We start from the raw sequence: 17,935 nt of genomic DNA, 5'->3' as shown, positions 1-17,935 counted from the left end.
GGATTCGAACCCGCCACCTTAGGTGTACGTGGCTGGCGCCTTAGCCACTTGAGCCACAGGCACTGAGCCATAGAACTTTAAAAATAGGGGAAGGAAGTTCTAAAAGTAGTAATGTTTATTTAGCCGTATTAATACTTTTTAAAGACTGTTCTTTGGGTGGCGCCTGTGGCTCAAAGGATTAGGGCGCTGGCCCCATATGCCAGAGGTGGTGGGTTCATACCCAGCCCCGGCCAAAAAAAAAAAAAAGACTGTTCTTTAAAATGCTAACTTCTCCTTTGTTCTTCACCTTTACTCCTTGGTAGAGTCTCAGCTGATCCCTGCTGGCTACCTGAAGAATCAGACTACCTAAGACTTGGGCCTGGAACCATCCTGCTTTGTTCATGGATGCCCCAACTAAAACTTGACTATGTTACAAAAAGAAATTGTACACAAAAGGAGGTTCCTCTCTCAGTTGTCTTCAGAGCTAAATGGAAATAAGACAGAGATTATACTCTGCTGGCAGATAAAAGGCCCTCACCCCTTTAGTCCAAATCCTTGGGGTAGCTTTGAGCACTGTTTACTTAATAACACTCTAAGTAGAATTACCCGAGCATTGGAAAATTTTTGGCTTTTTTCATATTTTAAGTTCAATTTTACTTATGAACTATGTAAAATTCTTTTGAGTTAGATACCTTAGAAAATATAGAACATATTATTTCTTCATGAAGCCCATAAACTTAGCAATCTACCAACTGTTTCATTAAGCCTCACTTTCCACCAGTCTTGTCTGCTCAAATGAAAAGGGTCCATGGCAGCTAATGTGAAGGTGGGAGTTATATACTAGGGGCACTGTATATTAAGTTTTAAAAATAAACATTTTTTACAGTTTTAGGTTTCTTTTGTTTCCTTACAGCCATTACATGAGACAGATACTGGAAGCTCTTCGCTACTGTCACGATAATAACATAATTCACAGGGATGTGAAGGTAAGTCATTAATATCACTAACTTTGTGAAGAAAATTGTTTTAACAATGACAATAATCAAAAAATGTTCTTTAATATTCTTATAAAAGACATCTTAATTTTACTTACAAATAAAAATTATTTAACCTCTTTATATTTAGGAAGCAATTGTACTAATTCTTACTAGGAACACTTTATAATTTCAGTTTATTTTTACTAAAGCATACATGCAATCTAAAATATTCTTCTTCTTCTTTTGCCATTGTGAATGTGAGAGAGAAATGAAAAATCCAACAAATAGGAAGAACCAAACAATATCCTATACTGAGTTAATTGGGGGGAAAATTAGAATTTGGTTCATATAGTAAAAGTTAATCATATACTTACATTTTCATAATGTCTCAAGGTAGAATAGTCAGCATTGTATTTTCTTTGCAGATAGTTTTTAAATATAATATAAAATCATAATTATAGTTGTAATACAGTTTATACCCTTCAAATACCAACATTATCGTTATCCAGTGTTTCTGACTATTTAATTCCTATATCAAGTTAATGAGAATGCTCAGTCTCTGGCTCTTTATGTTAAGTGGAACAGAGAGGCAGGCAAGAACAAAGATGAGTGGGCCTTCCTCCTGAAGGCCCTCTGGCCTTGGGCTGTACTTTCAAGCTCAGATGTTTTATCACTGTTCTCTCTCTAACCCACAGTATGCACAGACATGGTACCCCTTCCTTCAAGACATATTATTAAAAGGCCTGGTTTCATCAATGTATTTTAAATAGCTAAGAAAATTAAGAAGAGTTTAGCTAAAGTTTCTATAATATTTGAGAAATTTTAATGAAAATCCTTATAGTTAAAAGCTGAGGAAAAGCAGCAGAAGCAATTCCAAAATTGTCTAATACAATGCTATAATAGCAAATGAAAATCATTGGAGAGATGTACAAAATGCACATTAGTATAAATTAGTTATAAAATATCTTATTCTTTTTAAATGTGATAGGAAAATGATACTGTTATTATCAAAACTAACACTGAACCACCCAATGGATGCATCACACTTTTATTAAAAAGTATTCTTGAGTTATTCAAAGAGAATAGGAAGAGTGGAAAAGTAAAAGGGGGAAAACTGTCAACTGTACTATGGAATAGCATGCTGTGTGATTCTTTTGCATTAATGTAAGAAAGAACATGTATATGGAGTTAAATACACGTCCTTGTATATTATGAAATATATACAAGAAATAATTCAAAAACTTAAAATGTATAAAACATTGTTAGTTCATTGTGTTAAAAACTGTTCTGCTCAAAAGACAGTTTTATTTTGAATTAAATTTGTTTTTAGAAGATAATTACATCAGTATATATATAAATAATGATCGACAACATACTCTAGTACTCTCAATAATATAGTCAGCTTCTGATTAGCCATGGTATTTGACAATTCAAAACCAAATAAAATCCAAAAGTAGTTATATTTGACTTCACTTTCTATTTACCTTCTGGTCTATTTTATTGAACAAATATTTGAGTGCCTCCTTCATGTAGATTAGTAATGGTCTTAGTATGGGATAAGGCAATGTATCTATTATCTACTCCTGCAGATCAACATATTCCAAAACTTAAGTGACTGCAAACAACAACTACCACTTACTAGCTTGTAGTTCTGTAGTTGAGGCAGCTTGATAGTGACTGCTTGATCCTGTTTTATAGGCTTTTGATCAATGTGGCAAGTCTGTTTTCCTCAAAGGCTTCACTCATTTTTCTGGCATCTCAGCTGAGGTGACTAGAATAGCTGTGAGTTGGTGGGTGGTGTTTGTGGTTGCTAAGGGCTTTGCTCTTTCTCCATGCGGCCTCATCTCTAGCAGGACAGTGCCTTTGAGCTCCAAAATAGAAAAAATGGAAGTTACCAGGCCTCTTCAAGCATAGGCCCAGGACTGGCACTATGTCACATCCTATGCATTTTATTAGTTGAAACGTATTAGTCAAAAATAAGGTCACAAGGCTAGTCTGAGCTCAATTAGAAGGAAAAATAGATTCATCTTTTGATTGTAGGAGGGCCAGATATACACAAGGATGGGAAAACTTATTAGTGGCCAGCGTTTATAGACAGACAAGCAAATAATTATTGTGCAGGGTAGAAAGTGGTATCATTCAAAGACAGGGTCAGAGAAATTTCTAGGAGGTCACACTGGCCCCTGGCCTTGAGTCATGGGGTAGTTATGTGGAGACAAGGACATTTCACACAGAAAGAATGGTGTGTGCAAAGGCCCAAAAGTAGTTTTGCATTGGATTATATTAGGTTAGTTTATTATTTCTAAAGTACATGCCAAACAATTTTAGAAAGCACCCAGAAACATGCTGAGCAAGGGAAGAGAAGAGAAAAGCAATTCTCAAACTTCAAATTAGTAAGAAGGAACCACCAGAAAAAGCACCATTGTTCAGTTGGCAGACAAACTCAACACAGAGCACACTTTAATGTCGATACTCTTTATATTTCAGAACCCCAAAACTACACATTTTTGTGTAGGCAAATATAATAGTCACATTTGGTTTATTGCAATTTTGAATGTTGATGTATTTTCCTTAAGATGTTTATCTAAAACATATTTATTAAGTGCCTGCTATTTGGCAGGCACTGTACTATCCTAGGAACTGGAGCTACATCAATGAACAAAACAGACAAAATCACTGCCCTCATGGAGCTAATATTCTAGTTCAGGGAGATAGACGATAATCAGTAAGCAGAAATAAGTGAAATAAGTGTAGTAGGTTATAAGGTGAAAAGGACCACAGAAAGGCCAGGAGCAGTGGCTCATGACTGTAATCCTAGCACTCTGGGAGGCCAAGACAGGAGGATCACTTGAGGTCAGGAATACAAGACTAGCCTGAGCAAAGCAAAACCCCTGTCTCTACTGAAAATAGAAAAATTAACGGGGCTTTGTAGCATGCACCTGTAGTCCTAGCTTCTTGGGAGGCTGAGGCAGGAGGATCACTCGAGCCCAAGAGTTTGAGTTTGCTGTTAGCTAGGCTGGTGCTACTGCACTGTAGCCTGGGCAACAAAGTGAGACTCTGTCTCAAAAAAACAAAGGACCACAGGAAAATCTAGAGTGGACAGAAGGATAGGGAGTACTGGAGGAAGACTTGCGATTGTAAATAGAGTGATCAGAGCAGGACACATTTTGAAGATGGCATATGTGCAAGGACTTCAAGGAAGAGAGGGAGTGGGCTAACTTGATTGCTGAGAGAAGAGTGTTCTGGGTAACAGGAACACCCAGTGCAAAGGAAAAGGGACAGGAACACAAGTGGCATGTTTCAGGAATAGCAAGGAGACTGGTGTGGGTGAGACAAAATGAGCAAAGAAGAAACTAAAGAGAGGACAGGACATGATCCTGCCTGGCTCAGACTAGAGTGGTAGCAGTGGAGGTGATAAAAAAGTAGTTAGGTTCCAAATATATTTTGAAGATTGTGTCAATAGGATTTCCTAATATAACTTCAATAATAGGTAAAACTTAAGTTTTGTTCACAACCTTGTTGTAGGAGTATTCCAACATAATGGTCATTGTAAAATTTAAATAACGACACATTTCACACAATTAATAATTTAAAATTTCACTTGCTTTGGTTAATATTTTTGCCAATCAGCTTTTTTTTTTACATTCAGGTATACATTCAGGGGTTTATCTGTATGTAGATTTGGTATATATGTAGATTTTTTTCTGCAGTTAAAGTTTGTGTCTAAGTTTTCTTCCTTTATACTTAGTATAAGAATAGGAGAGCATTGTGATATTTCATTTCTCTTACAAAAATTTAGATTTAATCATCTGTTTAATCTAGCCAGGAATATTCTTATATTGTCATTCTCTCTCTTTCTCTCTCTCTCTCACACACACCTTTTGGCATATGATCCACAAGCATTAGGTTTCTTTGCTTGTTAGGCATTTCTTTTTTTTTTTTTTTAGACAGAGCCTCAAGCTCTCGTCCTGGGTAGAGTGCCGTGGCATTACAACTCACAGCAACCTCCAACTCCTGGGCTCAAGCGAGTCTCCTGTCTCAGCCTCCCAAGTAGCTGGGACCACAGCCACCAACTACAATGCCTGGCCATTTTTTTGGTTGCAGCCATCATTGTTTGGCGGGCCCGGGCTGGATTCGAACCCGCTACCTTAGGTGTATGTGGCTGGCGCCTTAGCCACTTGAGCCACAGGTGCCAAGCCTGTTAGGCATTTCTTTTTGAAATCATCATAATTAAGTCTAAAAAGGATTGTTTGGTTAGATTTGAGCATATAGTGGAAGCTGCTTGCTTTGAAGGAGCAGTTTTATGTAAAATTGTATAATTCTTTGAAATTCAGGGAGATTTGCAAACATAGTATAGGGTTTCCCAGTAGCCACACTTAGTAACATTTTGGGCCAAACACTTTGTAGTAGGAGGCTTTCCTGGAGATTATAGGATGCTTAACAGCATTCTAGCCTCTATCCACTAGATACCAAGAGCTATTCTCTCACAGTTGCAACAACCAAACATGTCTCTAGACATTGCCCAATGTCCCTGGGGGCACAAAAGTCAACCCTGGTTAAGACTCATTGTTAGAATATTATAGCTCTCCTATTTTGCCTTCTCAAAGGCATTAATTAAGGCGCATATATATATATATATATATATTTTTTTTTTTGTCATGTCCCTTTAATTCTTTTTCTTGTGGAAGAATGTGAAAAACTCCCATTATGTTTCAGTGATTTTTCTCTTTTCTTCCTCTCACCTATGAATTAAAAGTGCTTTAAATGTAGTACAGTTGTCAAGGTAAATGCAACTCCTGGCTCCTCGCCTTTCTTCATTGGCTCTGCTAAGCACTGAAAGTTTGTTCAATTTTCTCATCTCTCCCAATCCCTGAGGGCAGCCTTACAGTGAAGCACGTGAGTGTGGAGAGACTCAGCATTCCTTAGAGTCTCCTTTCCATCACCTTGACCTACTCAACATCTAATTTTATTTTATTTTATTTTATTTTTTGGCCAGGGCCGGGTTTAAACCCACCACCTCCGGTATATGGGGCCAGCACCCTACTCCTTTGAGCCACAGGCATCCCCTCATCATACAATTTTAATAACTGAAGTTGAAGTGAAACAGCTTCTCTGAGAATACAAACCGCTACACAATCACTTTCTATTCTGAATGGAGCCTGTATGTAGGAGGCTTGCACACTTTGTCTTTAGTTCTCAGAACTTGACAAACCCTAGTAGCACACACACTTAGTCAGAGGCCTCCCACCCTGGTATTTCTGCTTATGCTTCTATTAAATGCCTTTCCTTGCTAACCGGTGTGAACACGCCTGGCTGCTCTTTGGTCCCCTTGTAGTCTCAGTTCTCTTTTCAACTCCTTAGGGCCAGCCTATAGTATAAGTTCATGTTCATCATATAACACTGGTTGCTGTAGAATTGTGAATCTCTTAAAGTATTCCTTCCTCTCTTGTTCTCAGTTGCTGACATCTGTTACCACAATTCCCAAAAGTCTGTATGTTGTATAGAGAAACTTAAATTCTCATTAAAACAGAAACTTATTCTTTATTATAAGCAGCCCACTGGTTAATCTTCTGCATTATTTGTGTAAGGTTGTTGAACATAATGAGCACATTCAGTTTGGAGCTGGGATTTTAATAATTGTACTTAGGAAAATATCATGGTTTATGTGATCATTATAAATTAATCTTGCATTTCTGTTATGCTGCTTTTTTGCCAACCCATCTTCCAGAAAAAGAAATCAACTCTATGATTTTTAAAATAATGTTTTTTTTGCTTAGTAGAAGTAAATCCTTTAAGAGCTCCTCTCCTTCTAAGCAAGGGGTGCCATGTATGTGTAATACAGCCAAAGAGGTTTCTATGTCAGGTTTAAAACCTTTCTGGCTGTTCAGGAAGGTCCATGGCATTAGGGATGCTCAATTGAAAAGTTTAGCAAATTGCCGTGTCCCCTCTGTGCTCCCTTTATAAAGGTTTGCCAGCAAGATTTCCTTTTAGCTTGTCTTCCCACATTTACCCATAACTTCTACCCTGGAAGACTGCAAGGCCAGAGCTGAGTCAAGTTCTTACCAAATTACAAAAGAACAAGCTATCTTCCTCTTCTATCCAAGGTGTAGAAACTCACTTCCCAGTTGTTTGTCCTAAATTTTTTTGTTCAGTCTTAATGATTTGTGTTCCTAATTATAGTTAGAAAGCTACTTTAATAGGAGTATGTATATAGAAAGATAAAAGGAGAAATAAACATTTATCATTCCTGTTTCTTTCAGTTAAAATCTTGTTGGCCAGGACAGGTGAGGAGGCTCACGCCTGTCATCTTAGCACTTTGGGAGGCCAAGGCAGGAGGATCAGTTAAGGCTAAGAGTTTGAGACCAGTCTGAGCAAGAGCAAGACCCTGTCTCTTACCAAAAATAGAAAAATGTGCCAGGCATTGTGATAGGCACACCTATAGCTCCAGCTACATGGGAGGCTGAGATAGGAGGATCATTTGAATCCAGAAATCGGAGGTTGCTGTGAGCTGTGTAGGCTGAGGTCAGAGCACTGTAACCTGAGGCAACAGAGTAAAACTCTGCCTCAAAAAAAAAAAATTGTTGGCCTAAGTTAAAATCTGAGATTTCTAAAACACTGAATTTTTTTTTTTTACTTTTATTATTGTTTCAGGTTAATTTGACAGTACAAAGAATTAGGTTATAATGTTTGTATTTGTTAGAATCCCTTTTATACCTTAACATTGTGTCCTTTAAGTGGGAGCACACTCATCCCCCTCCCTCCTCACTTTCTCCGCATCCTCCTGCCCCCCACCTTGAATTGATTTGTGTTTTTCTCTTATGTGGGTATTTATTAGATCATCTACTGCAGGCATCCTCAAACTATAGCCCGCGGGCCATATGCAGCCCACCTAGGACATTTATCTGGCCGGCTGGGTGTTTTTGCCGCTGCTGCTTGTCCTGCTTAGCAGCTGACTCATCCCGGGGCCACAGTCTGGCCCTCCAACGGTCTGAGGGATGGTGAACTGGCCCCCTGTTTAAAGTTTGAGGACCCCTGGTCTACTGGCTTCATATCAGAATTAAGTACATTGGATTCTTGCTTCTCTATTCTTATGATACTTTATTAAGAAGAATGTGTTTCAACTCCCCAAATTTGTTTTTGACTATAACTCACACAGATACATTAAAAACATCATTTTTTTCTGAAATGTAAACTTTAAAATTAGCATAAGTTTAAAAAGAAATATAAAAGTAACATTAAATGGCCAGTTCTTCAATTACACAAAAAATTCAACATGATTCACAATCTCTGTTAGGAAAGCCTCTATGATGTAAAGGTAAAGATGATGATAATGAGCTCAGTATATAGTTCAGTGCAAGGAGTTAAACTGGAAATTTTCTATCAGTGAATAATATAAAGAGAAATTATATACCACTTTTCCTGCCTTTTAAAAAATGTATGGAAGTCTTACTGCCTTTATCTTTTATTTAGAGAGCATAGCTATAAAGTTTTTAAAAGAATGATTTAAACTCCTAAATACAGTGAGATTAAATACAGTATAGCTTATGTTAAAATTTAACCAAAAAAAAAATTTAAGGGAAAAAAGAAAATTACTGGGCCAGACATTGTGGCTCATACCTGTAATCCTAGCACTTTGGGAGGCCAACTTGAGGCCAGGAGTTCAAGACCAACCTGGGCAACATATTGAGACATATCTCTATTTTTAAAGTCAATTCCGTGACAGGTTAAAAAAAATTTTTTTTTAATGAAAATTACAGATAATCTCAGTTCCTCTTACTTAGTCTAATGAGTTTAGATTTTAAAGTTCACGTAGGACTAAAACTACTAGTGTGTATCTGTGGAGAAATCTGAGTATGTCAGAAACTCTCCTGATGGACTTTCCAGTTATTCTTTGATTCACATGTCTAGGAAGTCACTAGATTGGATACCTCCATTTACAGGTAGCACTTAGGGAAGTCACCTGAAGTTCCCAAATCTCCTTTGTCTCTGCAAATTAAGCCAGACATCTAATTGCTAGTATAAAAGAATTTATGGACACTGTAAATATTTGAAGCCAGAATGTGCTCAGACTCTCTGAACATCTTTCACCTCAGTTAAGCATTGAAGTAAAAAAAGAAGATGACAAATACTGACTTTTTCTTCTGTTTGTTTTTAATGAAAGTCATACAATTGTGTCAGAATAACCTCTAGGGATTTTGAACATATGGCCCTTGGGGTATCTGTACAGTGAATTGTTCCCATAGTTCTAATTCAGGAACAAAACTTGCTATGAGATTAAAGGCTTAGAAGCACTATGTGAACTTACTTTAAACTTTTTGAACACTGAAGGAATTACCATGTGGAAAAAAAATGAGTCTTTAAGCAGTCTCTAATGAAGTGACAAGTTACAGTTAATGGTTGTTCAAGGCCGGGAGTTCAAGACCAACCTGAGCAACATATTGAGACATATCTCTATTTTTAGAGATATGTTTTTATTTGGTTCTTATCTGTGAAGAGAATGCAGGTACCATAGGAGTAGAAATAGAAAAACCCCAAAGGTGCTTAGGATCTCTTTGGGAAGATAGAAGACAAATTTTTTTATTATGATGTATATAAATATAGAAATATAGTCACCATAATTTATCTTACTGATAAAATAACATGGAAGAAAGAAATGATCATTACTTACTCTTTAAATATTTACAAGATATTGGAGAAAATTTGGGTTACTTACGCAATTCAGTTTTTTCATCAGTAAATTCGCATACTTTAGGGTTGTGATGATTAAAATACATGTAAAGCATATAAGCAAAGTGTGTGGCACATAGCAAGTACTTACTAAATAATAGCTACTCACAATGGTAACATCATTTGACTTAATATCTATTAATATGGTAGTATTTTCTGTTCTACAGATGAAGAAATTAATACTTAAAGAAGGTAACTTTCCTAAGATTATTCAGCTGAAGAAGTAGAGCCAGCATTGAATCCAAGGAGTCTAATATCAGACACCAATCCTTTAACTATAATACTATCATACTGCCTTAGAAGTCAGTCATTTCACAAAACTCGTTGAATATATCCACATACCAGGTACTATTTTTCATTAATAACAGCATTATTTATTTTGAATTCATAGGAAAACACACAAAGACTTTCCTATGTGATTAAGATGGACATATGATGACATTATATTAGCTTTTTATTATATTTTGACAAAGTATAATCCAAATATTTAAGCATATTTATAAATAATATCTCCTTAATAAATATTAGAGTCAAGGACTATTGCCTTTCCCAATCCAAATAAATGATTATAAAACTTTAGATTTTTACATTTAGATAAGACTTAAGTGAGAATATGGCTTATCTTTTGTTTTACTCATCTTGCATATTCATTTTTTTCTTTTACTCATTTTTGAAGTTTTCAAAAATTAACCTCAAAATAAACATTAGCTATAGATAGAGCCTTGGATTCTAACTACTTGAAAGCAGAGAAGTCATAAACCATTTGCTTATTTATCCTGTAGCCATGAAATATTGTGTTCTGAAAGGAAGTATCCACAGTTGAGTTGAAACAAAAACTGAGTCTTTTGGTTTCATATGTAGTAGGATCCTTTCAATATGCTTAATTTTTGCCTCTGAAAGTCTCTACTATGTCAACTTGCAGTATAAGTAGAACTGTAAATTAAGTTCTATGAATATTTATTTTTTAAAAACAAAAATGTTTTCTTGGTGCCTATTGTCAACCAAGCTGACATGTTAATAATGTAGTTTAGTCTCCCAATAGTCATCTGAACACTTTTCTGTTTTGTGATGTTTTCCATTCAAAAGTCAACCATATGGTTACATATGTGGTGAATTAGACTTTGTAAAGAGATTATATAGTGTCTTCTTAAACGTTTTATCTAATAAAAGAAATATAATGGGGTCTGTGCTACTTCTTGCTGAAGCAAGACATGTGAGGACATTTTTGGTTTCTATTAAATAATTCAATTGCTGACAGTCCTCTCTTTGGTGTAGAACATAAAAAATGGGTTTAAAAATACCATATGGAAGGAAACAAACTATTAGTAAAATCTGGATGACCAAAAGATGTCTTTTCACAGAACTGTAAGTCAAATCTTTCTCCATAATAGACATACAAGTCCTTATTTTTCTCAAATGGCTAACAAAAGAGTAGTATGATGTTAGTACTACTAAAAATGAAAATCCAATAAATGTGGTTCCAATGAGACCTGCAATCTGAGAAGTCTTGGCTCCTTGTTCCATCTGCCGATTATAGCACAGACTCTCCTCTCCTTCTGTAGCCTCAACAACTGAGTAGTATATGATAATTGGAATAATTATGACCAGTACAAGACACCATATGTAAATGCATAGTTTTCTAGCAAAGTTGGGCTGGCGAAATTTTTTCAGCAAATGGCCATAAAATAGTTTTTCATAGCACGAAGTGATCTCTTGCATGGAGTCTTTTTTCATTAAGGTAGCATAGCGGCTTATGGCAATCCAACTTAAAATTAAGAGGCTGACAAACATACTCACATGCATGGATAGAGTTCCCAGAAAACTGACCACTCTACATTGTACAGATTTATATTCCCATTGGAAACCTTTCAGAAAGTAGAGACCCGTGAAAGGCATGGCGCTGCACACAAGCAAGTTTGCAGTCACGAGGTGTGCCAGGTAGATGTGTGTTGATGTTTTCTTGCCTATTTTTGCTAAAAATATCCATTGAGAGAGAGAGTTTCCAAGGAGACCAACAATACAAAGGAAGATGTAAATGATTGGTAAAGCCCGGGAAGAGATCATGGATGGTTGAATACATATTGAGTTGTTATGCATTTATATCTGATTTTCTTGGACTTGGCCACAGGATCTAGAACAGAATTGCAGATTTTTAATATTAACATTATAGTTAGTACAGTATTTAAGCTAAATAGTAGAAAAAAACCCAAAACATTGGATGAGATAAAAGAGTAATAAAAACATTGAATGGAAAGGGAAAGTTTAGAAGGCTTCTTACCTTTTCTAATTAAAATTGTCCAGTTGAACTAAAAGCAAAAAATTACTTATTGTGGTGGATAATCCCTTTATCTAAAAAACAAAATTAGATACAAATAGTAAATGCCTGTAATTTATTATTTTATATTAGAGGGATGTATAGATTTTAGATTATAAGACAATGTATAAGTAATGATGGATTTTGCCTACAAATGTAATTTAAAAAATTTTAAGGTACACGTATTCAATACATGATAGCCAAAAGAAAGTGTTACAGAAGTATTTTGTGGCTACATTAATGAGACATGACTAGTTTTCAGTTAGCACATTAATTGTATATACATAGTTTTCAAAATGGTGTCCTTTTGTCACTAGGTTAAAATACTTCTCTACAGTCATATACTGTTAGAAGAGTCTCTTCATATTTCAGAAGTAAACTCAATTACACATGAGCAAAAGCTCAGATTTGAACAGAAGGAAAGTGTAGCAACCAAGGATATACTCCAAAATTTCAGAGTCATTACCAAAGGACATTAGAAATATCTCCATTTACGGCAGATATCCAAAGATTGGCCATTGCCTCAATTCAAGACATCTCTGAGGGGCTTTCCCAACTTCAGAGGTTCCTCAAGGGATCAACTGAGACATTTGTTGAGACTTCAGTGTCGTCTTTTTTTTTTTTTAGAGACAGTCTTACTGTGTCACCCTCCGTAGAATGCTGTGGTGTCACAGCTCACAACAACCTCCAACTCCTGGGCTTAGGCGATTCTCTTGCCTCAGCCTACCAGATAGCTGGGACTACAGGTACCCACCACAACGCCCAGCTATTTTTTGTTGCAGTTTGGCCAGGGCTGGGTTCAAACCCACCCTTGGTATATGGGGCTGGTGCCCTACCCACTAAGCCACAGGCGCCACCCAGAGTTCAACTTCTTGCTCTGTTTATCCTGCTTCATTCTTCCACTCTCACTGGTCCTCATCTAGACAGCACTGCCCAATACACTTCCTGCATGCACATTTCTATCACAGAGTCTGCTTCCCAGGAAACCTACACTGCGTTGTTACCACTGTATGTTATTTAATGTATATAATATTTTGCATGGAAAATATATTTCATTATCCTTGTGCTTGGACATAAAAATTAACTCATGTAATAAAATTTGTCATTTGTTTCAATAAAAAAAGAATGAAGCCAATCGTAGAAAAAAGAAATACTTCCTTTTAAATTTTTAATGTTAAACTGTCATACTTCAGAAAAGGTTTACTAAAATTGAATGTGCTTTTTGGTTAGAGCGCCCTCATGTGTCCTTAGGTGTAATTTGATATTTGGGTTTTTCAGAGAATTTTTTTTGTTGTTAAGGCTATGTTTTAATCACAGCATAAATGCAGGTGTGGTTTTGCTTTATTATGTCTTATTTTTAAATCTTTCTTGCTTCAAAGGCTAAATATGAAGTGCTTAAGAGTCACATATAAATTCATTTTTATTTTTCTCATTTCCTTATTTCAGGTGAGGATAACAAAAGTTATAGGATTCTGATCAAGACTCATGAGCTCTACACAGAATATGCCAGATATCTGTGTTCTTTACCATAGCTTCCTACATACCACATTCTCCACTCTTACATAATCTAGAACAGGGTTTCTCAATCTTTTTTTTTTCTTAATCATTCTTTTTTAATAAAGACAAAAATCTTACCTCCTGATATTCTTGCATGTCCCCAGCCCCTCAAGGCTATTTTATTCTCTACCCCTTTTTAGAGTCAGTTTTATTTTCTGAATCTTAGATTACAGAAATGGGGGGTTCAAGTACAATATTCTAATTTTGAAATAATTTTTTAAACCAAATAATCCACACCCAAAGACTGGAAAACTTGAGGGCTATGCAGGGGTCCCTAGGTTCAAATAGTGAGATCCTTAATTAATACCCACCAATGTCTTTGACATTTTATTTTCTTTCTTTGGAAGTCTTATGTTTCAGTGAGTTTGTATCTGAACCTAGTACAACCTGGTGAATTGGAATCTGGTTGCATTTAGTAGAGACTGTAGTATAAATGTATAAAACCCAATATCTAACTTCACTGATTTAAAAATCAGTCAATTCAGTCAAATAGAGAATGAAATGAGCCAGTTTATTTAAGAAAAAATTATTTGTTCTAAGTAGATTTTGGTTTTACATAAGGAATCAGAGATCCCTTTTATGCCGATATTAAAGAAAAACATTAGCCCTTCCCCTGTATAGATAATGCATAATGTACTAAAAACTGCAAAGGTAGTGGTGCTTCTGTATGAATATGGATAGCAAATGTTTCTGAACAAAAGGGAGGTAAAAACACTTTTGCAGAGGCTAGCTTTATCAGACAGCTGTTGATAATCTATAGCTACCTCAGTATAGCAAACAATAACTCGCTTACCATCTTTATCTTCCGAAACTTGTATGTACTGTGTAATTCCCCTTCAAAAATAACTTTTGATTAAAAAACCACTAGATAATTATTTTCTTAAATTTGGAAAATACTGTTAAACTTAGCAAATCAAATGAAAGTTACATGTCACAAATGCAAAATTAATTTCCAGAAAATGTCTCCAGGTCTGCATTCCCCCAGCAGAATTCCTGTCTTGAGTCACTCATGCATATATACATTCTGTCTCTGCTAATTTGGCAAATGAAAAAAGCTCCACAAGTCTAACTTCAGTTAATAATAATTACCTACACAATATGCTGACTGCCTTTCTTAATGGTCATTTTTCAAAATTTAAACAATTTAGTCCTTTTTAAAATGAATAAATGATAACCCTTACCTGTACGAGGAGTTTATGCCAACTAAGGTTATTTTCAGGGTAGTGATACCAAATTTCAGACTTTAAGATTCTCTGATCTTCACTCTTCTAATATCCTCAGTCAGTGTAAATAGATTTTTGCATGACACCAACTACAGTGGAAAAAGAGAAATTAACAGTATTGAAGAATTTCAATAGTTATGGTAAATGTTGCAAGTACCTCCTCCTCCAAAAAAAAAAGAAAACCCTCATTTCTCTATTTCTGTTGTGGGAGGAAGTTGGTGGACAATATAAATATTGTACTTCCTTATGGTTATTTCATGAACTAGTTACACTTCAATTAGCTTTGTTACCATGTTAAGTTCACAGGTTTGATTCCTCATGGCTAGTTAGTTTTATATGACACAGTAATAGAAGGAACCACTCTATGATGACCCAATAAGATACTGTTATAAATTTGTCTGTAAAGTTGTTTGTGGATGGCTTATTTTCAATCCATCTTTATCAAAATTAGAAGGAAACAAAACTCAAAAGTTTTCTTACAGCAACTTACTAGAATCAAATTTCATAGAACTGGATTGGAACTTCATGATCACATATGGGTAGAAATCCTTTATTTTTAGGTTGAAAAAGCCAAAGCCTGGAGAGCTCACTGTAAGTACAAACTGTACCCAGGGGTTTGGGTCCCAGTTTGGTTACTAACGAACTAACCCATTCTGCTTTTAATTGCCCTGTGCTGCCTCCATTTGGATTCAAGTAATACATTGTTTGGAACATCTCATAATGGATGTGGGGCCTCCTGGAAAGTACCAAATATGCCTAGGTTCAAATGAATGTTTGTTATGATACAAACAATTGTGAAACAGCTAGGTGTGACGGCTCATACAGCACTTTGAAGGCTGAGACAGGAGGATCACTTGAGATCAGCCTAGGAAACATAGCAAGACCACATCTCTACAAAAAAAATATTTTTTAACTAGCTGGTTGTGGTGGTATGCACCTGTAGTCCTAGCTACTTAGGAAGCTGAGGCAGGAGGATCCCTTGAGCCAAGAGTTTGAGGTTACAGTGAGCTATGTTAGCACCATTGTACTCCAGCCTGGGTGACAGAGTGGGACTCTGTCTCTAAAAAAAGAAACGAATTGTGAGACCAATTTTTTGTATACAATTGTTTAATCAGTCTGTGAACTACTAAGTAAGTGAAAGCTAAGTGTAGACCTTGGGAGCCAGACTTGAATCAAATACTACCCTTGCTTGGGCAGTTAGACCAGTGGAGTCTGGAAAAGAAAACAAGAATCTCATTTCATCAAGCCTGAGCACTTTAGTTATCAGTAAATATTCATTTAATATTAATAGAAGTACTGTCATTCCTCATAAGCTGCAGTGCTTACCTTATTTCATGTTGATTTCATAAATTCTCTGATATTTGTTAATATTTCTCCCTAAAACAAAAATGAAAACTACCTGAAGTGTCTGGATGTTGTTCAACTGCTGTGTTTATCTTTGCAGTGCTTGCTACCGTTTAATTAAGAACCATGACTTATCCAAGGTTACATGGCCATTGATTCCAGACTAATTTGGCTTCTAGAATCTCTACCACTTTCCCCTTCAGTAATTTTTCATGTTCTGGGAGGGAATTATTTAGAACAAAAAACAGTTTAAGTAATCTGGAAGAAAAAATGGAAATGGAATGCTATTTCTAAGTGAGTCAAAAGATAGTTTTAGTATTACCTATTCAAATCTCTGGTCCAGAAAAAGAAGCTCTCCCTCTATTGTTCCCAAACTCAGTAAATGATACCATTACTCCTCCAGTTATTCACGCCAAAAACCTAGAAATCATCCTTGATTCCTCTCTTTCTTTCACATCTCACATCCAATCATTTGCTACCACTACAGCTGTTAACTACCACCACCAACATCATAAATTAGCCACATTTCCTGAGAGCTTACTACGTGCCAGACATCCTGCTACGTGCTTTACATATAAGTCTTATTTAATTTTCACAACACCCTGTGAAATAAATACCTCATTTTAAAGGTGAGGAAAACTGAAGCTAAGAAAGATCTCTTAAGTTGTCCAAGGTCACACAGCCATCTGTCCTCACAGTATGGTGACTGGTTTCCCTCAGAGCAAGTAATTCAAGAGAACAAGGCTATAGCTGCAGAGCATTTTTTTTCCCCTGATCTAGCCTCTGAAGTCAACAGTCACTTCTGCAATATTCTGTTCACACAGAGCCAGCCCTGAGTCAGTGTGGGAGGGATAAGTATCAGGAGGTAAGCTGGGAGCCCATCTGATGGTGGATGTCAGTCAACCATTGAACCAAGGAAAGAGTCAGAAGTAGTGCTTAAAAACCATCGTCGGACCACTGAACATTTACTGGGAAAGAATGCCCAGACAGGTGTTAAGTTTTGCCAGTTCTTATACTATTTTGGTTTTTAGTGCTCTCTATTCTTGTTAATGAAATTCATTCAACAAATATTTATTAGAGTTTATACTATGTTTCCAGTGTCATGTGGAGATCAAAGAAGTAGTGTGTATGGTAGCCACAAGCTAATTTAGGATCTCTGGAAGTTCTCAAGAAAGAGTCTACACGCAAGTCAAAAATTTAGATTACTGGGTGGTGCCTGTAGTTCAAAGGAGTAAGGCACTGGCCCCATATGCCTGAGGTGGTGGGTTCAAACCCAGCCCTGGCCAAAAACTGCAAAAACTGCAAAAAAAAAAAAAAAAGTTAGATTATTATGTGTGGTCCAGACTTCAGCTACTCTGTGAATTAGAAAAGGGAGGAAAACAGTGAATCAAAGCGGTTCTGAAAGGCCTTGTTAAAGAAACAGAAAGGAAAGAGAACACAACCTGGTAAATATCAATTCCGGGCCACCTATTCAACAGAGCATTTTACATAAGAACCCTAGAGATGGGTAGTGGGAGTCCCACTTCACATGTGACTCCCATTTCACATTGAGGCACAAGAGGTTAAATAGCTTGCCTAAGGCAATACAACTAGCAAATAGGCTTTAAAGTAGGTGTCCTCAAACTATGGACCCCGGGCCACATGCGGCCTGCCTGGGATAGGACATTTATCCGGCCTGCCAGGTGTTTTTGCCGCAGCTGCCTGTCCTGCTTAGCAGCCAACTTGTCCAGGGGCCCTCAGTCCGGCCGTCCAGCAGTCTGAGGGACAGTGAATTGGCTCCCTGTTTAAAAATTTTGAGGCCCCCTGCTTTAAAG

The 17,935-nt window shown here is 36.5% G+C and overlaps 2 protein-coding genes across 5 annotated transcripts in view; one reads left to right on the top strand and one right to left on the bottom strand.

The window, feature by feature from the left end:
• The window catches only part of CASK (calcium/calmodulin dependent serine protein kinase), a 406,622-nt gene that overhangs the window by 199,278 nt on the left and 189,409 nt on the right, over positions 1 to 17,935 (top strand). For all 4 annotated transcript variants that reach the window (XM_023507605.1, XM_003800989.2, XM_023507604.1 and 1 more), the window contains exon 5: positions 893 to 965. In XM_023507605.1, the coding sequence (XP_023363373.1) occupies positions 893 to 965 (73 nt within the window). The remainder of the gene's footprint in view (positions 1 to 892; positions 966 to 17,935) is intronic.
• GPR82 (G protein-coupled receptor 82) lies at positions 10,782 to 11,780 on the bottom strand. Its single transcript, XM_012812170.1, has one exon. The coding sequence runs from the start codon at positions 11,778 to 11,780 to the stop codon at positions 10,782 to 10,784; it is 999 nt and encodes a 332-aa protein (XP_012667624.1).

This window comes from Otolemur garnettii, unplaced genomic scaffold (genome assembly GCF_000181295.1).
Source record: "Otolemur garnettii isolate 467f Iridium unplaced genomic scaffold, OtoGar3 scaffold00192, whole genome shotgun sequence".
Taxonomy (NCBI): Eukaryota; Metazoa; Chordata; class Mammalia; order Primates; family Galagidae; genus Otolemur; species Otolemur garnettii.
The sequence above is the reverse complement of the archived record's forward strand: the minus strand, read 5'-3'. Positions and strand labels throughout refer to the sequence as shown.